The 25,175-nt window shown below is 42.1% G+C and overlaps 1 protein-coding gene and 1 long non-coding RNA gene across 3 annotated transcripts in view; one reads left to right on the top strand and one right to left on the bottom strand.

Annotated features, from left to right (window-relative positions):
* parvb (parvin, beta) overlaps positions 1-17,200 on the top strand; it is a 46,066-nt gene extending 28,866 nt beyond the window's left edge. Inside the window, exons 9-13 of one of the 2 annotated variants that reach the window (XM_078416892.1) lie at positions 599-660; positions 3,661-3,729; positions 5,826-5,927; positions 11,849-11,921; positions 13,495-17,200. In XM_078416892.1, the coding sequence (XP_078273018.1) occupies positions 599-660; positions 3,661-3,729; positions 5,826-5,927; positions 11,849-11,921; positions 13,495-13,571 (383 nt within the window). In that variant the 3' untranslated portion in view covers positions 13,572-17,200. The remainder of the gene's footprint in view (positions 1-598; positions 661-3,660; positions 3,730-5,825; positions 5,928-11,848; positions 11,922-13,494) is intronic. The other variant, XM_078416893.1, reaches the window with a different exon arrangement.
* The window catches only part of LOC144603542 (uncharacterized), a 46,414-nt gene that overhangs the window by 18,944 nt on the left and 2,295 nt on the right, over positions 1-25,175 (bottom strand). The gene's annotated exons all lie outside the window — the stretch shown is intronic.

Genomic DNA, 25,175 nt, shown 5'->3' with positions numbered 1-25,175 from the left:
AGTAAGGGTGTCAGGGTTTATTGGGAAAAGGCAGCAGAATGGGGTTAGGAGGGAGGCATAGGTCAGCCATGATTGAATGGCGGAGTAGACTTGATGGGCCGAATGGCCTAATTCTGCTCCTATCACTCCTCGAGTAAAAACTGCAGCCTCTCTCCTCTCGCACCCCTTAAGCCAAAAGGACAGAGGCGGTTTTTAAGATTTACACCTATTTGTTACTTTATAGCAAAGATAGACACAAAATGCTGGTGTAACCCAACAGGTCAGGCAGCATCTCTGGAGAAAAGGAATAGCTGATGTTTTGGGTCGAGAACCTCTTACAGACACAAAATGTCACCTACACCTTTTCTCCAGAGATGCTGCCTGACCAACTGAGTTACTCCAGTGTTTTGTGTCTTATCTTCGATGTAAACCAACATCTGCAGTTCCTTAGTACACATTACTATACAGCAACCTTTAATAGAGTACAGTTGAACAAGGTACCAAAAGGTGCCATTGCTGACTTCGCACTCCATTGAAGGAGTAAATGCTAAGGAAATTGAATTTAGGTTTGTGAATTATTACCACAGTACCTGAATTGTATTTTCATTTATTATTTCAGAACGAGATGCATTTGATACACTATTCGACCATGCACCTGATAAGCTCAGTGTTGTAAAAAAGGTAAATTCACAATCGAGATTTGAAATGTTAATTCTGGAATAATTTTTTATACTATGCAACCTATAGATTGAACAAAATGTAATGATTCATGATTTCTGAAGTGAAGTGAAAATGTATCATACTTAAGGTCAGGTTTTATGGGCGGCACTGTGGTGCAGCGGTAGAGTTGCGGCCTTTCAGCGCCAGAGACCCGGGTTCCATCCTGACTACAGGTGCTGTCTGAATGGAGTTTGTATGTTCTCCCCGTGACCTGCGTGGGTTTTTTCAGAGATCTTCGTTTTCTTTCCACACTCCAAAGACGTACAGGTTTGTAGGTTAATTGGCTTGGTGTAAATGTAAATTGTCCCTAGTGTGTGTAGGGTTGTGTTAATGTGCGGGGATTGCTGGTTGGTGCGGACTCGGTGGGCTGAAGGGCCTGTTTCCGCGCTGTATCTCTAAACTAAACTAAATGAACCTATTCAATGCACAGAAGGATACTATTCTATTCGGTCGGTGCCAGTGCTACAGGTTTTATAGACAATAGGTGCAGGAGGAGGCCATTCGGGCCCTTCGAGCCAGCACCGCCATTCAATGTGATCATGGCTGATCATTCTCAATCAGTACCCCGTTCCTGCCTTCTCCCCATACCCCCTGACTCCGCTATCCTTAAGAGCTCTATCTAGCTCTCTCTTGAATGCATTCAGAGAATTGGCCTCCACTGCCTTCTGAGGCAGAGAATTCCACAGATTCACTACTCTCTGACTGTAAAGGTTTTTCCTCATCTCAGTTCTAAATGGCCTACCCCTTATTCTTAAACTGTGGCCCCTTGTTTTGGACTCCCCCAACATTGGGAACATGTTTCCTGCCTCTAACGTGTCCAACCCCTTAATAATCTTATACGTTTTCAACCACTATACTCCTTTTAACTTTTCATTTCTTTGTGGCATCATTTTATATTCTTCCTTTTCAAATACTTCCCTCCTTCTCTTCGATATGTGTCAGTGTTGGCAGCTCCTTGCAAATGCTTCATGTTCTGAGAACCCATTTTGTGGGCAGTAATGATAATAATCTTTATCCTTGTACTACTGTTTCTCAATCTCTACTTCCTGACTAATTCACTACTTTTTAAAACTTCTGAAAACTTTAGTCAATCTAAATATGTAGGAAGGAACTGCAGATGCTGGTTTATACCGAAGATAGACACAAATAGCTGGAATAACTTAGCGGGTCAGGCAGCATCTCTGGAGAAATGGAATAGGTAACGTTTTGGGTTGAGGCCCTTCTTCAGACGTCTGAAGAAGGGTCTCGACCCAAAGCGTCACCTATTCTTTTTCTCCAGAGATGCTGCCTGACCCACTGAGTTAATCAAAATAAGTGGGTAAGCTATGAGATCTAAGTAGAAAACATCCGGCATTGCTAATCTTGTATCAAAACCACCTATTTTTAAGTGATTTACTGGAAGCAAACTTTTAAAATGTAAGGTTTGTGTAAGTATTACCTTACCCTTGATCCAAAACTGGTTGACATTCATTTGCAGCATAAACTAGTCCTAGTGTTATTTTACCGTTTGTTATATTGTTTGTCCAATGTTCTCGCACCACCAACAATGAGCAATGCCATGGTACGATGCCAGAATTTTATTTACTGTTTCATTGTTGTATATATGTATGATATCCTGTATTTCGTTCTCACTCTCTCCTCTGTTCACTTTCCACACCACCGATCTCCTCCTCTCTTTGCTCCCACTTTCCACACCACCTATCTCCTCCTCTCTTTGTTCCCACTTTCCACACCACCTCTCTCCTCCTCTCTTTGTTCCCACTTTCCACACCACCGATCTAACGATCAACAGGATCCTCTGCAATTTCTGATATAGAGTCATGGAGTCCTACAGTGTGGACATAGGCCCCTCGCCCAACTTGCCCACACCGACCAACATGCCCCATCTACACTTTCCCACCTGCCTGCGTTTGGCCCATATCCCTCTAAACCTATCTTATCCATGTATCTGCCTAAATGCTGCTTAAACATTGCGATATTACCTGCCTCAACTACCTGGCAGGTCATTCCATACGCCCACCACCCTTTGTATAAAAACAAATGTTACCCCTCAGGTTCCCCCCTCACCTTGAACCTATGTCCTCTGGTTCTTGGTTTCCCCTATTCTGGGCAAAAGACTGTGTGTTTACCTGATCTGTTCCTCTCATGGTTTTATACACCTCTATAAAATTACCCCCCTCCTCCTGCGCTCCAAGGAATACAATCCTAGCCTGCTCCACCTCTTCCTATCGCTCAGGCCCTTCAGTCCTGGCAACTTCTTTGTAAAGGTTGTTGGCCCGGGTTTTTGACCACCTATTGCACCATTTCTAGCTTTTATCCCTCTTGGTAATGTCAGATTGCACTTGTCTTCTCCTATTTACTCTTCTCCAGGTGAGATGGTTCAATTTTCAGCTTTGTCATAGAAACATAGAAAATAGGTGCCCTTTGAGCCAGCACCGCCATTCAATGTGATCATGGCTGATCATCCACAATCAGTAACCTGTGTCTGCCTTCTCCCCATACCCATTGATTCCACTAGCCTCTATCTAACTCTCTTTTAAATTCATCCAGTAATTTGGCCTCCACTGTCTTCTGTGGCAGAGAATTCCACAAATTCACTACTCTCTGGGTGAAAAAGTTTCTTCTCACCTCAGTTTTAAATGGCAAACTTAAAATGTCATTTAGCCACACCTTTTCCTCACCGTACAGCATATTTTTCCTTTTGTCCTCTCTGCTAACCTCTCTCCCCCCCTCCCCACCCGCCCCTCCCCATCTCTTCTCTGCAACTTAAAATGAGTTTTTATGTCTTTCTTTTCCATTTCTGATTAAAGGGCATTGAGATGAAATATTAATTCTGATTCTTTCTCCGCAAATGTTCCCGACTTGTGGGGGACTTCCAGAATGTTCTATTTTCTACAGGCTATCTTGATTTGAAAATGAATAGAGCTATAAGATTTTGTTTTTATTATTTTGTCTTGCCAGTCACTTATTACCTTTGTGAATAAACATTTGAACAAACTCAACTTGGAGGTGACAGAACTGGAGACACAGGTAGAGATGTTTGAGAATGTTTTCTAATTGTTTTTCAGCAAGCTGTACAAACAAAGCGATTGATTACATGATAAAATATTCCAAACACCCTCCCCTTTGATAAAGAACACTTTACGATTAGTTCCTTCAATAATAGACAGTGGTTCTATTTATGGTTCATATCTATTTATGCTTCAGCCTCTCATCTGTTTAGTTTAGAGATACAGCACGGAAACAGGCCCCCTCGGCTGACCAAGTCCGTGCCGACCAGCGATCCCCGCACACTAGCACTATCCTACATATACTAGAGACAATTTCCAATATTACCAAGCCGAACAGACCTGTACGTCTTTGGAGTGTGGGAGGAAGCCGGAGATCCAGGAGAAAACCCACCCAGGTCACGGGGAGAACGTACAGACAATGCCCGTAGTCAGTATCGAACCTGGGTCTCTGGTGCTGTAAGGCAGCAACTCTCGCTGCGCCACTGTGCCGCACAATCTGATGAATCGTGTTCCTCCATGTTGGAACAGCACAGGGCTGCAGTGTTCATCACCAAGGCTGGCTTGGTTGCACCACCACAGGCTTTCGAGTGCCGAAGGACATAAGTGCCACACTAGGTCTAGGCAAGCATTAAGTGAAGCATCATCAGCGATAAACATTCCAGCGGTTTATTGTTTGCTCCACATTCCAGCGTCTGCTGACTCATGTGCCTCTAAAGATGGACCTACTTGACCCACCCTCTGTAATCTGTGCAACAGACAAGTGTGATAGCATTTGTAGAAATGACAATCACACTGTCCCATAGAAAAATAAGCCCATTTTCACGCTGAGGGAAATAAGTGTGTATACCTAGATCCCCAATATGCAATCCGCAAAAATCATTTGAGAAGAACTTTACAAAATATATATACAGAATCCAAACTTGATGATGCTCTGGTGATTGTGTTGTCGAAGTAGAACAAATTACTAATATTTCAGAGTCATACAGACTCTATCAGAGCATCAGCCCAACTTGCCCATGCCAACCAACGTGCCCCATCCACACTAGTCCCACCTGCCTGTGTTTGGCCCACATCCCTCTAAACCTAACCTATCCATGTACCTGTTTAAATGCTTCTTAAACGTGATATACCTGCCTCAACTACCTTCTCTGGCAGCTCGTTTTCATACACCCACCACCTTTTGTGTAAAACCTTTTACCCCTTGGCTTCCTATTAAATCTTTCCCACTTTACCTTAAACCTAGGTCCTCAGGTTCTCGATTCCCCTACTCTGGGCAAAAGACAGTTTGTTTACCCAATCTATTCCTCGCATGATTTTGTACACCTCGATAAGTTCACCCCCCCTCTCATCCTCCTGCGCTCCAAGGAATAAAGTCTTATCCTGCTCAACCTCTCCATATAGCTCAGTCCCTCGAGTCCTGGCAACAACCTCGTAAATCTTCTCTGCACCCTTTCTAGCTTGATAACATCTTTCCCATACACATGGTGACCAAAACTGAACACAATACACAATAAGTGTGGGCCTCACCAAGGTCTTATACAATTGCAGCACAACCTCCCAACTTCTATACTCAATACACTGACTGATGAAGGCCAATGTGCTAGATGCCTTTTTTTTTATTTTTTAATATTTTTTATTTTTGAAAAGCATATGTACAAATAGAAATAAAAAGACACATTTGTTACAAAGTTCTTACATAGCTTCAATTTTAAAATTTTTGAAGAGAGAAAGTAAAAATAAAAAATAAAACTATAAACTTGGGAAGAGAGAATAAGAGGGTTAAAAAAAAGGATCTAACAATAAAAATTAAAGGGAGTAGATCCGGGAGACAATAACCACAGTTGTACATCCAACCCCTAACTCAAGTTTCAACTTTTAATTTAATTTTTTTATTTTAGTCCTGTGCCAAACCCATTTACTTTTCTAAAAATTCAATAAATGGAGACCATATTTTTAAAAATAACTCAGGTTTGTCGATTAAGGCAAACCTGCTAGATGCCTTTTTGACCACCCTGCCTACCTGTGACGCCACTTTCAATTGTGAGTAATATGGATTGAGTTGCTTGCTTTACAGAACAAAAGCACAGTTGTTCTAACATCTTTACTTGATATCAGTTTGCAGATGGTGTGTATCTGGTGCTACTTATGGGTCTTCTTGAAGATTATTTTGTTCCTCTCTACAATTTTTATCTGACACCAGAAAATTTTGAACAGAAGGTTAGTATTCCAAATGCAACGAAGCATCATTAAGACAAAAGCCTATGGGTTTAATGAGGATGTTGTTTCAACACGACAATGAAGATAACACCAATTTATGCATCACGATCTTTTGACTCTGTTATGGTCCCTCCTGCTGTGCTGTATTTAACCTGTTCACTGCCAAGATTTTATTTTCACTTTGCGAGGATGTTGCCAGGACTAGAGTGTCTGAGCTATAGGCAGAATAATATAAGAAAATAACTGCAGATGCTGGTACAAATCGAAGGTATTTATTCACAAAGTGCTGGAGTAACTCAGCAGGTCAGGCAGCATCTCGGGAGAGAAGGAATGGGCGACGTTTCGGGTCGAGACCCTTCTTCAGACTGATGTCAGGGGGGCGGGACAAAGGAAGGATAAAGGCGGAGACAGGAAGATAGAGGTAGAACTGGGAAGGGGGAGGGGAAGAGAGGGACAGAGGAACTAGGCAGAGGTTTATTAGCATGGGTCTCTATTCCTTGGAGCGCAGGAGGATGAGAGGTGGTCTTATAGAGGTTTATAAGATCATGAGACGAATAGATCGGGTAGATGCAGAGTCTCTTGCCCAGAGTAGGTGAATCGAGGATCAGAGGACATAGGTTTAAGGTGAGGGGGAAAAGATTTAATAGGAATCTGAGGCAGAACTTTTTCACACAAAGGGTGGTGGGTGTATGGAACAAGCTGCCAGAGGAGGTAGTTGAGGCAGGGACTATCCCAACATTTAAGAAACAGTTGGACAGGTACATGGATAGGACAGGTTTGGAGGGATATGGACCAAGCACAGGCAGGTGGGACTGGTGTAGCTGGGACATGTTGGCGGGTGTGGACAAGTTGGGCCGAAGGGCCTGTTTCCACACTGTATCACTCTGTGACTCTATGCTCTGGCCGAGTGCGGGTGGCACTAAGCAGGCTGATTGTGGAGGTGAACATGAATCTATTATCCAGAATTTGAAAGAACCTTTTTTTTAAAATGTACGAGTAAATAAGATCTAATGAAGAATTGCGCACGGCTTACTTTACAGATGCTGCAAGCATGTAAAAAGTGTGAAATGTGTTAAGTAAAAATCAGGCTTCTATTCTGATTAATTTTTACACTTATTAAATCTTTAGTTCCGGAAATATGCTATTTTTTATTCACTTGACCTTTATGAGGGCTATAAATATGGTCTGTCATAAAGTGGTGATGCACAGGTTCCTTATTTCTCAACGATAAATTTAAATTTCAGGTTTCTATCTGGCAGCTAGTCAATATAAACAGTTGGCCTGCAGCTTTTTCTGCGTATTTTCCTAACTAAATCTCTATGGTGTGGTTTGAGTCTTAAGCCCTGAATTGACATCAAAATAAATTCCCATCTTCTAGGAATTCATTCTGTTTTGGCGTCTTGGATGAAGCCAGGTTTAGTTTAGAGATTGATACAGCGCGGAAACAAGCCCTCTGGCCCAGCACATCAACACTACCCTACTGTACACACTAGGGACAATTTACAATTAATACCAAGCCAATTAACCTGCAGGTCTTTGGAGTGTGGGAGGAAGCCAAAGATCTCGGAGAAAACCCATGCGGTCATGGGGAGAGCGTACAAACTCCGTACAGACAGCACCCATAGTCGGGATTGAACCCGGATGTCTATAAGGCGGCAACTCCTCTGCTCCGCCACCGTGCGCCCCTAATAGTTGATTTGGGAAACACTCACAACGCGAATGAGTTCTAAATCTCTGCATTAACACTTCTGCTGAAGTTTATCCTTGGAATGGGTGACAACACAGCTTTACAAGTCAAAGATGTTTGGCTTCTTGAGTAAGGATTCCCTGTTTTGATGGGACAAAACTGATCATGGATCTGAATATGGAGGGAAAGGGGTCGCATGCAGCCGATAGGGAGTAGTTTAACTCGGCATCATGTTTGGCACAGAGGGGCCGGTTGGTATTCTGTATCTCTGTTCACAAAATTAAACCAGGCACGATTGAGCAGAATATGGGCGAATAATTGTTCTATTGATCTTGGCTGTGGCTTTTTCAATACTAAATAAAAGGGGCAATCAAGCAAAAATTATTTTCTGTCAATATATACCTTGTGGTAGCAGGTGTTAGTAAAGCTTGCATTTTAAATGTTGAGTATGCAAAATTAATAAATATTTTTTACCGATATAAGTGCTAGTTCTGCTGTTCTATTTTGTATAGGAAGGAACTGCAGATGCTGGAGTAACTCAGTGGGACAGGCAACATCTCAGGAGACTGAAGAAGGGTCTCGACCCGAAACGTCACCCATTTCTTCTCTCCAGAGATGCTGCCTGCCCCGCTGAGTTCTACCATTTTGTGTGACAGTTTCATTGACTACCATTGATTAACATAGGTTGAGTTCATACTTGACTCCGCATGTGATTCGGGTGACTCGAGGTTCTATTTTTGCTGGTCTAAATCCGTAGGTTCGAATTGACTTTCTACTCATGGTTAGAACTGTGGTGCAAACTAAGGCCGATGGTTGACACGTCACAGATTTAGGCTTTAGAATAACAGCATGGAAACAGGCCCTTCGGCCCACCGAGTCCACACCAACCAGCGATCACCCCATACACTAGCACTATCCATATACTACCGCTATCCTACACACTAGGGACAATTTACAATTTTAGTGAAGCCAATTAACCTAGAAACCTGAACGTCTTTGGAGTGTGGGAGGAAACCAGAGCACCCGGAGAAAACCCACACAGTCACAGGGAAAACGTACAAACTCCATACAGACAGCACCCATAGTCAGGATCGAACCCGGGCCTCTGGCGCTATAAGGCAGCAACTATAAGGCTTCCATTTGGTATATCATCAGCCCCAGGGATTTTTCAAGGGTTAATGACACAAATTCTAGAGGGAATTGAAGGTGTGGTGTGTTACTTGGATGACATCCTCGTCTCAGCCCCTGACAGGCAGACACATGATGAAAGGTTGGAAGTGGTACTCAAACGACTTGAAAAACACAGTGTAAGAGTGAAGGCACAGAAATGTGAGTTCTTTCAGAACTTGGTAGAGTACTTGGGTCACAAGATAGACAAGGATGGTCTACACCCCACCAAGGGTAAAGTTGATGCGATCAAGAATGCGCCCATTCCCAGAAACGTATCTGAGATCCGATCCTTTTTAGGATTAGTGCATTATTATGGGAAGTTTGTGCCAAATCTGTCCACCTGTTTACATCCCTTGAATGAGCTTATGAGAAAAGATGTACCATGGAAGTGGACACGTAAATGTGATCAAGCTTTCAAGTCATGTAAAGCTCAGTTGGCAGAGAGTTCAACGCTTGTTCATTACGATGTCAATAAGCCAATGAAGTTAGCATGTGATGCTTCACCATACGGTGTTGGTGCTGTGATCTCTCATGTGTTAGAAAATGGAGAGGAAAGGCCAATAGCATTTGCGTCTAGAACACTCAATGCCAGTGAGAGAAATTATGCGCAAATAGAGCGAGAGGCTCTTGCATTGATTTTTGCCGTTAGGAGGTTTCACAAATACTTGTATGGTAGAAGGTTTGTAATCGAGACAGATCACCAGCCGTTGACAGTGATCCTAAATCCAAAAGCACACATACCAACTCTGGCAGCAGCCAGAATGCAAAGATGGGCATTGATATTGTCTGCATACCAGTATGATATTCAGTATCGTAAGGCAGCAGAGCACAGCAATGCTGATGCCATGTCTAGATTACCTTTGGAATCGGAGGTTGCCCCAAACAAAGAGGACTTGTTTTACTTCTCTCATGTAGATGAGTTACCTACCACATCAGGGGACATTCGGATCTGACAGATTTTTGTCAAGAGTGCAGGAATATATTACAAATGGATGGCCAAACAAATTGCCGAATTCAGAGACAGAACTGAAACCATTCTTTGTATGTGGGAACGAACTCTCAGTAGACCAAGGTTGTGTCATGTGGGGAGCGAGAGTTGTAATACCTGAAAAATATGGAGTAAAATTGCTAGAAGATCTTCATGATCAGCATTTGGGAATGATTCTAACAAAGAGTCTAGCTAGAAGCTATCTATGGTGGCCTGGTCTAGATAAGGACATAGAACAAAGGGTGAAAGAGTGTAGCACATGTCAAGCAGTTGGAAAGAATCCACCCACAGTACCGCTACAGCCATGGAAATGGCCAGTTAGTGTGTGGCAAAGATTACACATTGACTTTGCAGAGTTAGATGGACAACAATTGTTCATTGTGATTGATAGTCACTCCAAGTGGGTTGAGGTGTTTTCGATGAAAAAAACGACATCGAGCAAAACGATAGACATTTTGCGAGGGTTGTTTGCGTCCTATGGATTTCCAGAGGAAATTGTGTCTGATAACGGAAAACACACTAGAGTAGCTCCAAACCATCCCGCTTCAAATGGAGCAGCAGAACGCACAGTGCAAATTGTGAAGCGGACATTAGTCAAACAACAAACACTCCAAAGACGTACAGGTATGTAGGTTAATTGGCTGGGTAAATGTTTTTAAAAAAATTGTCCCTAGTGGGTGTAGGATAGTGTTAATGTACAGGGATCGCTGGGCGGCATGGACTTGGAGGGCCGAAAAGGCCTGTTTCCGGCTGTATATATATGATATGATATGATATATGATATGATAACTGCTGGATCCAAATCCAAAGAAAAGACCGTTGTCTTTGTTTCACAAACTGGCTAATTTTCTGATTACATATCGAAACACACCTCACATCACTACTGGTCAAACACCAGCTAAACTGTTCTTGTAAAGAAAACCCAGAACAAGGTTTTCACTGTTGAAACCAAACTTGGCTCAAACAGTAGAAGAGAAACAGGAGAAACCAAAAAGCATATCATGACGGAAGCAGAGTAAAGGAAAGGGGTGCTGAGTTGAATCAGAAGGTAAAGGTGAAAAACCATCATCACAAGTGGGTGAAGTGATTACCTGGAAGAGTAGTGAGAAAGTGCGGACCACGGACCTACTTGGTCAAGATGTTTGGAAGTGGAAAGGTGAGAAAAGTACACATTGACCATGTCATGCCTATGCAAGCACAGACAGGGTTGAAATCAGACAAAGTAGACGAGTCAGATAATTGGATTACCACTCAAGAACAGCTACCAGATGAACCAGAAATGGTACAAGAAGGTACACAAGTTAGTGAGAGTTTGAATCAGCCTGAAAATGGAGGTTCAAGTGGGGTTGACAGTCAAACAAAATTGACTGATGAATGTAGGTCAAAAGGAAGGCTTGACTCGATTCAAAATGAGTCCAAGTGGTTCTAAACAGTCAGAAACTTTTGGTCAGGGAAGATATCCAGAAAGAAGGAGAAACCCAGTGGTTAGGTTAAATTTGTGAAGTTATTTCCTGAAATGCATACATCATTGTATATGCAACATATATGCATGATACCCTCATTTTATTCAGGTTGTATAAAAGTAAACTATCAGACAAGATTGTAATAATTTCATACCGTTGGTTATATTCAAAACAAAATGTCCACCAGGAAATAATTTTTTATTAGGGTGGAAGGAGTTGTACTAGCGCCACCTTTGGTTGGAGGATTGTAAATGATTGAATAAACCACAGTACAGCTGGGCAGTCATGTTCTGGTCAGCAGTGAGTTAACGTGTTATTCTGTGTCTGAGCACAAGATATCACACCTATACATCTTTGGAGTGTGGGAGGACACCAAAGGTCTCGAAGAAAACCCATGTGATCACAGGGAGAACGTACAAACTCCATACAGACAGCACCCGTAGTCAGGATGGAACCCGGGTCTGTGGCGCAAGTGCTGTAAGGCAGCAACTCTACCGCTGTGCCGCCCATGAGAATAACGACTGAACGTTTTGCTTGGGAATTACCTTTGTTTAAATTTATTTTGAAGTAATATCACACTTGAACTAACAAAAACTTATTTTGTTTTGTTTAGGTCCATAACGTATCATTTTCCTTTGAGCTCATGCAAGATGGAGGAATTAAGAAACCAAAAGCTCGGCCAGAAGGTACAATTCATGTTAAGCAAAACTATCATCTTTACTACGGAAGCTTAGATCTCGTATCACTAAATCAATTTTCCGTATCTACAAGAAGCAAGGGTATCGGCAACATTAAATTCTAAAGAAGTAAAAGTTTTTTCGGCACAATGCCAGTGACAGGTTCCAGAATAGTAGTCAAGAGTCGAGACTGTTTATTGTCAATGAAATGGGACTTGTTCAAGATAAGATCAGTTTGGTATTCATTTGCTGCCTTTCTTGCAAGTTTAACATATGCAACCCCAATTGCTCTTAAATTCCATTGCCACAGGTGGCCGTGGAGGCCAAGTCAATGGATATTTTTACAGCAGAGATAGATAGATAGATTGTTGATTAGTACGGGTGTCAGGGGGTTATGGGAAAAGGCAAGAGAATGGGGTTGAGAAGGAAAGATAGACCAGCCATAATTGAATGACGGAGTAGAATAGACTTGATTGGCCGAATGGCCTAATTTTGCTCTGAGAACTTATGAACTTAAATGCTGAGTGGATGGTACAATTTAGCTTTCTTCTGAACCATCCACCATCTCAGAAACTAGTCCTCAGACAAATTGATTCACTTCACTTCAGCACAGAATACAGCAAAGGCTCTGGGACTAGATAACATCCCAGGAGCATAATTGAATTCCTGCACTTACCTGAAATACCTGTAGCTCCAGCCAAGGTATAGTTGCAGTAGAGACAACAGTGGACATTTGGCCGATCTGTCAGGCCAAACCCTGTCCACCCAAGTACCACCCAGTCAAAGTAGTATTGACTGCGTTATCAAGTAGCACTTATTCGTCCATATTCTGCTCATTGCACACCTGGTTTAAGTTTTGTGAGAAGGAACTGCAGACGCTGGTTTAAACCAAAGATAGACACAAAAAGCTGGAGTAACTCAGCGGGTCAGGCAGCATCTCTGGAGAGAAGCAGTGGGTGATGTTTCGGGTCGAGACCCTTGGAAACGTTATCCATTTCTTTTCAGAGATGCTGCCTGTCCCGCTGAGTTACTCCAGCTTTTTGTGTCTAAAGTTTTGTGAGAACCACTTGGCTCGAGACTCGTCGCAGCCTCGGTCCAAACGTGGCTTGACGAGCTGAATCTCGGAGATGGGATGAGAGTGACTGCCCTCGTTATTGGGGCAGTGTTTGACCGAGTGCGACAGTCGGGAACGGCGGTGAAACCGGTCCAATGCCCACCATGGGGGAAACGCCCCACTGGCTTGATTTGTACGTCGCACTAGGACGTTAGTTGTGCTGGTTGGCATTCAACCATCAACACTGTGTGTGACAGTAACACCCCCAAATTCACCCCCAAGTCCTTCGTGGTCAGTTCACAGTTTACCCCTTAAGATAGAACCAAATAATTGGAATGCAGGAGTGCAAAGAATCGGCCTACGTTCTAAAATCCCCTTGGTTCACATTGCTAGGTATTGCAATATTTTAACGCAGCCTGTGATTTCTTTTTGTTCTTTCTCCACCATTTTTTCCCCTAGATTCTTTCAAAGCATTGTCAAATCTTGTTATCATTTTCACAATAACTGAGATGTACATTCTTTCATCAGATATCGTAAACCTGGATCTGAAGTCAACGCTGAGAGTGCTTTACAATCTATTCACAAAATACAAAAACGTGGAGTGACGGCCAAAATAACCACCATGTGCTCAGACGGAAATGTTACCAGTTAATTACCAGGACTGATTCTTAAGTACATGTGCCTTACCAAGTTTATATTAGTATAACTTTCTTGGTTTTTTTTAATCGGAAGATGCCATTTTGTGATTTCATAAACGGACAGTGTTTTCCCTCTCTCTGGGTCCATTTCCTCTAAAACCATTCTGCCTTCCTTAGGGGCTTCGAGCATAATATTATTGCACTATCACTGGAACTTGGCTCCTTCTCCATCTTTCACTGTTTATTATGAAGTGGGCCTCCACTGTCAGATGCAGCTTCTCTATGCAGAGTATTGGGCCATTCTCTGGCCTGTTTTATTTGTGATTAGAATATATAATCTCCGCATTTGTAACTTTCTGAGGATCATGCAGTCTAACAGAACACAGACTTCCTTCATTGGACAAAAACATCGTCTTTAAAAGAAGAAGGGTTCAGACCCGAAAACGTCACCCATCCTTTTTTCTCCGGGGATGCTGCCTGACCCGCCAAGTTACTCCAGCACTTTGTGTCTATCTTCTTTAAGTGTTGATGTTGATTAGAGTTGGAGGAATCCACACACAAATGATGGGTGGAAATTTAACGCAAGAGTGGTCCTCTTCGCCAAAATCCAAGCAAACTTTGTGAGCAAAGTTGCCACTTTTACTAAATATTATTGTCATGAGGTGTTAATGTTTTTCTTTTGGGTCTGCTCACCTGCCATTTACCCCAAGGATGGTTGAAATTAAGATTAAACTGAGAGACAGTGGGCTTTGTTCCTGCACTGTGCTGTCAATTTGCTTCGTTCTTTGCTCCAGGCCTTACAGCTGAAGGAGTGAGCAGACATCCTTTCAAGCCCTGACTGATGGCATGGTGTGATAAACGGCTCCTTTCCCGAATCTGGTATCTCTGCAGATGAGACGTAGAACTTTGAAGATGCAGCCTCTTATACGTTGCTACTGCATTACTGTAAGCATAGGTCCCTGATCACTGCACCAATGCAACTCATTATTATTATTATTAATGTAATCACATAATACTTGCGTCATTATTTGCAGTGGGGTAACGCACAAGATCAGAAATTCCACATGCATTCTACCCAATTCTAAGGAGCACGTGCTCATTCCTTAAGGCTAAGTGAACATTTATTGTAGAAGAAGAGTTTGAGCGGCACAGTGGCGCAGCGACAGAGTTGCTGGCTTGCAGCGCCGGAGACCCGGGTTCGATCCCGACTACGGGTACTATCTGTACAGAGTTTGTACGTTCTCCCCGTGACCTGCTTGGGTTTCCTCCGAGATCTTCGGTTTCCTCCCACACTCCAAAGACGTGCAGTTTGTAAGCTAATTGGCTTGGTATAAGTGTAAATTGTCCCTAGTGTGTGTAGGGTAGTGTTAATGTGCGGGGATCGCTGGTCGGCGCTGACCCGGTGGGCCGAAGGACCTGTTTCCGCGCTGCATCTCTAAACTAAACTAAACTGTGAATGACTAATAGCCGATCTGTCAGGCAATTGTCAGAGTTAAATGCAACGACAAATAATGAATGCAATGACGATAATGTTTTCCCCCAAATGCATTAAATTCCTCTTCAAATATTGCACATTCGTGCTGTATATTGAGCCTGAGAAAGCCACGTGTGGCTGCTGCAGCGGTCCAAGTTTCACAGATCCTAATTTAATGCAACAACGAGTTCTGTTTTGAGAATAGTAATAAGTACAGGCTCAAAAGACTAAAATTAAAAGGAACTCAATCATTTCAGTATATCGATGTGTTTTATTGAACGTGTAGTGCTGTGAAATATAGTGAAAGGGAATGAAAATAATGACTGCGGGGAAAACTGGTGTTAATGTGCTCTGCAACCAATTGGTGGCACTGTTGCACAAGCAGACTGCCAACTACAATAATGTCCTCGTAGACTTGATGCTGCAGAAAACCACCTGCTTTCTGGACGTTCATCATGTCTGGTGTCTGAGCTCTAGTGCCAGAAGTACTTTGACATGGATTTATGCAACGGGATGAAATATGTATTCAAGAGTCAAAATCTTCCCCTTGATATTGTTGATAGAGAGAATACAAAGTAAGAATGCATTGCTAAACTTGTCGAAATCTCCTCCTCGTAGTCAGTAAGGATTTTGCCTGCACATAGGGTCACAATCACACATTAACCACTGACTGAGGGGCGGTGTTAAGGCTTTACAAGAAGCACACTTGTCTAGGTCTCTAATCTGGATCCAGTTCCCTTTAATGTCATAATCCGGAGTGCACTCAGCAATCTGGACTGAGCTCAGCTTTAGTGCTTACATGTGCCTACTGATTGATTCTTCCAGAGTAACGTTTGAGATTATGAAATTAATTGCTAGTAAGCCACGGTGGCGTTGCGGTAGAGCTACTTACTTACAGCGCCGGTGACCCGGGTTTGATCCTGACTACGGGTGCTGTCCGTACGGAGTTTGTACGTTCTCCCCGTGACCTGCGTGGGTTTTCTCCAAGATCTTCAGTTTCCTCCCACACTCCAAAGACGTACGTTTGTAGGTTAATTGGTTTGGTGTAAATGTAAAAAATTATCCCTAGTGCGTGTGGGGTAGTGTCAATGTGCAGGGATCGCTGATCATTTCGGACCCGGTGGGCCGAAGGGTCTGTTTCCGCACTATGTCTGTAAACTAAACTAAACTAAAAAAAATTAAAAGCCTTTTGTGAACCTAGGACCCGAACAAAATATTCACTTCTGTAGTAGTGTGCAAGTGTGTTATTAGTGTGTTATTAGATATTAATGTTTCTATTTTCCTGCAAATGTTTCTCTATGATTGCATTGTAAACTCTTCATACATTTATAATTGAACGGGAAGTTATAAAAATCAATACAAATAGACTGACTGCAAAATAATCACATGAAAATTATATTTGAGCATTGGAGAAAAAGACATTGCTGGCAGTTGTGGCTAAATTTAATAATGTGCAAGATGAGTAGCAGAAAAAATCTTGCAGCCTTAAATTTATAAATTATACTTTATCAATTGCAATAAATTGTTATTGTAGCATGATATTGCCACGTAAGTTGGAAGTTACTAATTAAATGGACAGCTAACTTGCAGTGATAAGCAATAATTTACTTGAAGTACGTTTTGAAGAAATTAATGATTTTGAATGTTGCTGATGTAGCTAATTTTACAATGTTATAGCCACTGGACAATTGCACATTAGTTGAAGTTTGTATGTTAGGGGACTGTAGGTCCCCCTTCAGATATTGAACTGTATTAACTCAGTAGATAGATCTGTAGTGTGTTTTTCTTTCTCCTAACTTAATAATTTAAAATTATTTCAGCATGTGAAGTAAATTTCTTCGGAATGTATGTCATCTTGAGTTTTTTAATAAAATGATGCTATTTGCAAACTAATTTTCATGAAATCTCTCCAACCCAGAAATGTTAGCTCTGTCTTTCTTTCCACAGATGTCATCTAACCTGTTGTGTTTCCTACATTTTCTGTTTTTATTTGAAGTCACCTTTCAGCCCCCTGGACACCATCTCCCAATCATTCACAGTTGACAAATGCACCACTTTCCTTTCATTCTTCCAAAGCAAAATAGACAACATCTACAGCACCTTAACCACCAACGCACCTGCTCCCCCTCAAACCACCTGCCCCCCCTTATCCTGTCAGCCCCTGCCTCAGTTCTCCCCAATCTCCACCACCGACCTCTCTGACCTCTTCACAGGAATAAAAACTGCCACCTGCTCTCTGGACCCCATCCCCTCCAGCTTTGTCAAGGCCTGCCTTCCTGCTCTCTCTCCACTTATCACTGCAACAATAAACTCCTCCCTGTCCACTGGCATCGTCCCGCCATCCCTCAAAATCGCTGCTGTCACCCCCATTCTGAAAAAACCTGGTCTAAACCCTGACACCCCAAACAACTTCAGACCAATCTCCAACCTACCCTTTCTGTCCAAAGTTTTGGAACGTGCTGTAGCTTCCCAACTAAAATACCACCTCTCTACCAATAACCTGTATGAAACTTTCCAATCTGGATTCCGCTCAAACCACTGTACTGAAACTGCGCTCCTCAAAATCACAAACGACATTCTCCTCTCCTCCGACGCTGGCAACCTCAACATCCTCATCCTACTTGACCTCAGCGCCGCCTTTGACACCATAAATCACTCCATTCTCCTCACCCGACTTGAAACCTCCCTTAACATCACCGGCACAGCCCTATCCTGGTTTAAATCTTACCTCTCTGACAGACACCAGTTCATCTCCATTAACAACTGTAAATCCCCCACCGCTCCCCTCCCCCAAGGTGTCCCCCAAGGCTCAGTCCTTGGCCCCCTCCTCTTCATCCTCTACCTGTTCCCCCTTGGTCAATTAATCCGCCGTCATGGTCTCAACTTCCACTGCTTCGCCGATGATATCCAGCTCCTCATCTCCACCAAGTCAATCTCCTCCACCACACACTCTACACTGACAAACTGCATTACTGAAATAAAATCTTGGCTTCAATCAAACTTCCTCAAACTCAATTGCAACAAATCTGAAATCATCATCATTGGTCCAAAAATGCTCACCAAATCCACCCAAAACTTCATCCTCAACATTGATGGTCTCCCAGTATCCACCTCACCTCACATCCGGAATCTTGGAATCATCCTTGATCAAACCCTCTCCTTCGACAAACACATCAAACACATCACAAAGACAGCCTTCTTCCACCTCAAAAACATTGCCCGTCTCCGTCCATCCCTCTCCTCCACAGCTGCAGAAACCCTCATCCACGCCTTCATCACCTCCCGTCTGGACTACTGCAACAGCCTCCTCTATGGCGCACCCTCAAAAATCATCAATAAACTTCAATACATTCAAAACTCCGCTGCCCGTCTACTCACACACACCTCGATCCGTGACCATATCACCCCCGTCCTTTATAAACTCCACTGGCTCCCCATCCCCCAGAGAATCCAGTACAAAATCCTCCTCATAACCTACAAAGCCCTCCATAACCTGGCCCCATCCTACCTGACCGACCTCCTCCACAGGCACACTCCCACCTGCACCCTCCGCTCTGCCGCTGCCAATCTCCTATCCCCCCACATCCGGACTAAACTCAGTTCCTGGGGGGACAGGGCTTTCTCCATCGCTGCTCCCACCCTATGGAACTCACTACCCCAAACCGTTAGAGACTCCCCCACACTCACCACATTCAAAACATCGCTGAAGTCTCACCTGTTCAGTACTGCCTTCAACCACTGAAGGTCACCTCACCTACTGTCTCCTTTCTCTGTTCATTTATTTATTTACTTATTTATCTATTTATTAATTTCCCTATGTTCTCAAAATCTCTGTAAAGCGTCTTTGAGTATATGAAAAGCGCTATATAAATAAAATATTATTATTATTATTATTATACCTCATTGTTCCTGAATTTCAACGTCATAAGTGATAGGAGTAGAATTAGGCCACTTGGCCCATCTAGTCTTCTCCACCATTCAATCATGCTGATCTATCTCTCCCTCCTAACCCCATTCTCCTGCCTTCTCCCCATAATCCCTGAACCTGTACTAATAAAAAATCTATCTATGCCGTAAAAATATCCACTGACGGCCTCCACAGCCTTCTGTGGCAAATAATTCTACAGATTCACCACCCTCTGACTAAATAGGTTTCTCCTCATCTCCTTCCTAAAAGAATGTCCTTTAATTCTGAGCTATGACCTCTAGTCCTAGACTCTCCCACTAGTGGAAACATCCTCTCTGCATCCACTCTATCCAAGCCTTTCACTATTCTGTATGTCATAATTTTCTAAAGATAAACCCAGCGCTGCAGGAACTCAGCAGGTCAGGCAGCATCTCTAGTGAAAAAGAATGGGTGACATTCCTCAGACCCAAAATGTCACCTATCCTTTTTCACCAGTAACCCGCTGAGTTACTCCAGCACTTTGTGTCAATCTTTGGTGTAAACCAGCATCTGCAGTTCTTTGTTTCTAGCTCATCATTCATTCCTGTGCTCATATTTCTGCACAAGTTTCTTTATCTTGCGAACTGATGCACAGTGTGTTCTCTGGGAGTATAAAAAAAGTGTTCGGAACAGAGAAGTAAATGATCAATTATTCAGCTCTGCTGTCGGCTTAAAGTAGCAGTAGGTTACTCTCTGTACCTCTGTTATCTTTCATCGGACCCTCTTTAAAACGCTCATTTGAATCACTTTGACACAAAGCTTAAAAGGTTAAGGTATCAAGAATATTTTTAGCCGCAAGAAACGTCTTGTGAAAAACATCAGCAAAATGATGTTCAAGAACTCGGTTTAAATTTTTAACAATTCTTTAGCGATTAAAAAACACTCTTTGAAGTTAGAAGAGCAATTTTAGTTATTTGCATATACTTCATCCTACTGGGTTTCTAATAGCATCAGGTTTGATCATTTTGATTACATGTTAGATGTTAAGTACATGGTATTTATGGTTAATTAAATCTAAGATTTGTTTGAATTCAAGCTGAATTTATTTGGCACAGGAACAGAATTAACAAGGCCAAATTTTATCTTTCCCCAAGATAGCATGATTTAGATTAGACTTAAAAGAACTGTAGGAATCTTGATTTGACATGGCTTGCTAACTTCGACTTGTGTCCCCTATAGCATCTTAGTAATTTAGTTTATAAAGGTCATATGGAATACCCGTTTACATATAAATCTTCTGAGACTTTCATTCAGATACCAGTAGTACATTTTATGGCTGAGCGGTATGTAGGTACTAACAAATGTCAAGAGTTTCCAGATAGCTGGCTATTGCTCACTCAGTGGCAAAGTGATGACTGCTTTCATCGAGCAGTGTATGAATGGACACCTTCTCAACTGAGCAAGCGTATTTTAGAGAGAAACCGCGTGGATTGCCAATTTTATTTCAAGTTGTGTGTACAAAAAGTCGGTGAATTGAGAAATTAAAATAATAGTTTTGGTTCAGTATTCTATTCTATTCAAATTGCTTTTTGCTGGATGAATTTCAGTGCAATAACCATAAGAACCTTACTGGAGTGTTCTGATGATGGAGTGAAAGACTATATCATGTTGCGATATAATTTTCAAAAGTTTAACTAACGCAAGAGGAAGTTGTTGGTCTACCTCTCTATATAAACTTTAGAATTAACTGCATGGTATTAATTGCAACTGTAGTTTGAGTTTATTGTTCAGAATTTGGAGTCTTGGTGGTGTTAATGTTTGGCCACTACTTTTGTCATCCCTGTAACAATGGTTTCTGTGAGAAACTTGTCTATGTAGAGTTCAGTGCATTCATCCAATGTTCCCATTCTCATTATTTCCATGCTCAAATGGTAGACATTAGCTAAGGACTAGCATGGAGATGGGCAGTTCTTAGAACTGTCTTTCAGGCAATGTCCTTTGGCATAGGAATGGGATTAACAAGGCCAAAATTTATCTTTCCCCAATATAGCGTTATTGGGGGTAGCCTTGAAAAAGCACTGACTTTAGAACTTATGTAAGCATCCATAGCATTTTAACTTGGATGTCAAAAGTCACAGTAATTTTAGATAGCACACGTAAATGCTTTAATCAATTAAATTCAAATCTTTGGATGCAATCTGAGATGATAAATCTGATGAGCAGTATATTCAAGATTCAATTTAATTGTCACATGTACCAATTAAGGTACAGTGAAATTTGAGTTACCAAATAAATACAAATTCTAATGTAGAAACATAGAAACATAGAAAATAGGTGCAGGAGTAGGCCATTCGGCCCTTCGAGCCTGCACCGCCATTCAGTATGATCATGGCTGATCATCCAACTCAGTATCCTGTACCTGCCTTCTCTCCATACCCCCTGATCCCTTTAGCCACAAGGGCCACATCTAACTCCCTCTTAAATCTAGCCAATGAACTGGCCTCAACTACCTTCTGTGGCAGAGAATTCCACAGATTCACCACTCTCTGTGTGAAAAAAAAGTTCTCATCTCGGTCCTAAAAGACTTCCCCCTTATCCTTAAACTGTAACCCCTTGTTCTGGACTTCCCCAACATCGGGAACAATCTTCCTGCATCTAGCCTGTCCAACCCCTTAAGAATTTTGTAAGTTTCTATGAGATCCACCCTCAATCTTCTAAATTCCAGCGAGTACAAGCCGAGTCTATCCAGTCTTTCTTCATATGAAAGTCCTGCCATCCCAGGAATCAATCTGGTGAACCTTCTCTGTACTCCCTCTATGTGTTCTAAATTCTGTGTGTGTAAGTGCTGAAATGTATAATGTTGGTCAGTGAAGCATCTCATTTAACAGTTTTAAATGTGGTCCATTTTAACAAACATCTGCGGTTCTTTATGTCTCCATTTAAATTTGGTCCCGCTGGGTTTACATGGATTTAGTGCGAAATAGGTCTGGCATTGATAACGGAGACCTTTGCACTGCTGTTCGGATTAAATACAGGCTCCTGCTAACTTTGTAGGAAAGAACTGCAGATGCCGGTTGAAACCGAAGATCGACACAAAATGCTGGAGTAACTCAGCCGGACAGGCAGCATCTCTGGAGAGAAGGAATGGGTGACCCTTCTTCAGACTGAAAGGTCTCGACCCAAAATGTCACCCACTCCTCTCCAGAGATGCTGCTGTCCCGCTGAGTTACTCCAGCTTCTTGTGCCTATCTACTGCTAACGTTGTTCTACAACTAAGCTGTGCTTCAGCTCTCAGTTTGTGACGACACTGGAACAAAATGGAAGTGCTTTTTCTTCCCCACTCCTGATGAAACCACACAATTTTAACCGTTGAAGTGAAGTGAGTGACATTGCTAGAATACTATCTAATGGTATTTTTCTTTTGGGAAGTATTTCTATTTTGCATTGAACCATGCTAGGGATGTGTTTGTCTGTTCGAAAAATCGAAAAATAAGAATGTGGTCCCATTAATTTTAACAGTTAAGAACTTCATTTAATTTCATACTACTCTTGATGTCAATGAGTTGTCATGTTGTTTAAAATCACTTGTTATTTTTTGGCTCCAAGATGATACAGCCATATGTATAAAATGAGTATGGGTGCGGGGAGCAAAAGATACTGATCTTGTGAAAGAAAATTGATGTATGCATGGTTTATCAAAGATTACCTGTTATTTATTCTAATAAATGTTTACTAGTGACCATATGCTGTTTGTTTATTAAAGCCCGATTAGCCTTGCACTTTACCAATTCCTTCACGTTTTGTCTGCACCACTGCGACATCTCATTGTGTGCATACTTTGAAGAAGTTCTCCTCTCTCCAACGTCTGCAACGTCTTCTCTCGCTGCCTCCCCTCTGTGATATCTCTCTCTATCACCATCTATATCTCTCGTTTCCCTTTCCCCAGACGCTCTGTGTGAAGAAGGGTCTCAAGCCGAAACATCACCCATTCCTTTTCTCCAGGGATGCTGCCTGACCCGCTGAGTTACTCCAGCTTTTTATGTCTATCTTCGGTTTAAACCAGCAGCTGCTGTTTCTTCCTACACGTCTAAGATTTGTGCTTCATTTGTCAATGTAATCAGAGCGTTCCATAGTGGAAAAAAATAGATTAACAAAACACCGACATTCATTCATCAGGCTCTCTGACCATTGCTGATTATTTAAACTTTTACGGATTTGAGTTTATTTTGATTTCAAGAGAGAAATACTATCCCCTTCAACACATCCAATCTGTGCCCCTACTGAACTCAATTGAGTCACAACCAGTCTCCTCCAGTTTTCATTTATATGCACTAAAGCCTTTTAGTAATGCAATCCTTCTCACTAAGACTGACAAAGACATTTTTAATGAATTTGAATGAATGGATGACCCGAATGTCAAGAGTGTTTTATTGTTATATCTCCCAGACAGAACAATGTATTGATTGAGAATGATCAGCGATGATCACATTGAACAGTGGTGCTGGCTCGAAGGACCAAATGGCCTACTCCTGCACCTATTGTCTATTGTCTACTGGTCCTTACCATTGACTTCAGCAGAGTGTAAAAAACAGGGGCCACAGTCTTAGAATAAAGGGGAGGCCATTTCAAATTGAGGTGAGAAGCAACTTTTTCACGCAGAGAGTTGTGAATTTGTGGAATTTTTTCTGCACCAGAGGGCAGTGGAGGCCAGATCACTGGATGAATTTAAGAGAGAGTTAGATAGAGCTCTGGGGGCTAGTGGAATCAAGGGATATGGGGAAAAGTTGGGCACAGGTTACTGATTGTGGATGATCAGCCATGATCACAATGAATGGCTCGAAGGGCCGAATGGCCCCCTGCACCTATTTTCTATGTTTACTCTTAATGCGTTTTAATGCTGAAAACCACAATACTCAATTGTAACACATGGAAAATATGAACTAGGGAGCTTATCGTAATACTGTAATTTGTTTCATTAAGACTATCATCTTGCCGACTGTACAGCAGTTGTTTCCTTTGCTCCTGACCCACTCACATTAATTGCATCTTTTGTACTACTTTGCCTGAAATCAGAACAGATTAAAACAACAGCTTACTGCAGCTTTTGGCAGAGTGGCTTTCAACAAGGTTAATTGGTTTACGAGATGCAAAACGACCTACATAGTTATTTTAATCCTGAAATCACGAAAAAATTAAGAGTGCTGGAAATTTATCTCCTTAACGAGGACATTCATTCATTGGAAGAAACTTAGAGTATAATGCGATTTAAAAAAATTACTGGTAGACTAAATGGAAACTAGAATTTTAGTATCCTTAAACTATCTTAATGAATTCTATAGTGCATTGAACCATTGAGATTTGTCAAAAAATGGTGGCATTCAATAGACAATATGTGTAAGAGTAGGCCATTCGGCCCTTCGAGCCAGCACCGCCATTCAATGTGATCATGGCTGATCATTCTCAATCAGTACCCCGTTCCTGCCTTCTCCCCATACCCCCTGACTCCGCTATCCTTGAGCTCTATCTGAGAAAGTACCAACGACTGAGAAAGTACCAGTTATAGTTTGAACGCTGACAAATGACCATTAAGGCTTAGTTTTGAAATTATTTCTGCGAAGACTTTGCTAAAACATCCATAAAAGCATCCACTCTGGGAGTGGTCAGCAAGTCATACAATCTGCTATGTAGGTAGGAGGATTAATGCAAAGGGGAAAGGCACCACACTTTGCAAAGAAGCAGAATTGTCCTATAAAGTGTAGGAAGGAATGGCAGATGCTGGTTGAAACCGAGGATAGACACAAAAATCTGGAGTAACTGCATCTCTGGAGTGAAGGAATGGGTGACGTTTCGGGTCGAGACCCTTCTTCAGACTGGTTCGGGATAAGGCAAACAAGATATAGACCATGATGTGTAGAGAGATAAAGAACAATGGATAAAAGATTTGCAAAAACGTATATTCAACTTGTTACTTATGTTACTTTTTCTGCATATCTTCTATTCATTGTACTTTATCTCTCTACATCATCGTCCACATCTCTCATTTCCCTTATCCCTAACCAGTCCAAAGAACGACCTCGACCCGAAACGTCACCCATACCTTCTCTCCAGAGATGCTGCCTGTCCCGCTGAGTTGCTCCAGTTTTTTGTGCCTATCTTCTTGTCCTATAACATGGTTTAGTAGGTTTACAGGAAGCTTGTTGAAACTGCTGCA

This window comes from Rhinoraja longicauda, chromosome 20, assembly GCF_053455715.1.
Source record: "Rhinoraja longicauda isolate Sanriku21f chromosome 20, sRhiLon1.1, whole genome shotgun sequence".
In the NCBI taxonomy this organism is placed as follows: domain Eukaryota; kingdom Metazoa; phylum Chordata; class Chondrichthyes; order Rajiformes; family Arhynchobatidae; genus Rhinoraja; species Rhinoraja longicauda.
This window is presented reverse-complemented; position numbering and strand designations above follow the sequence as displayed.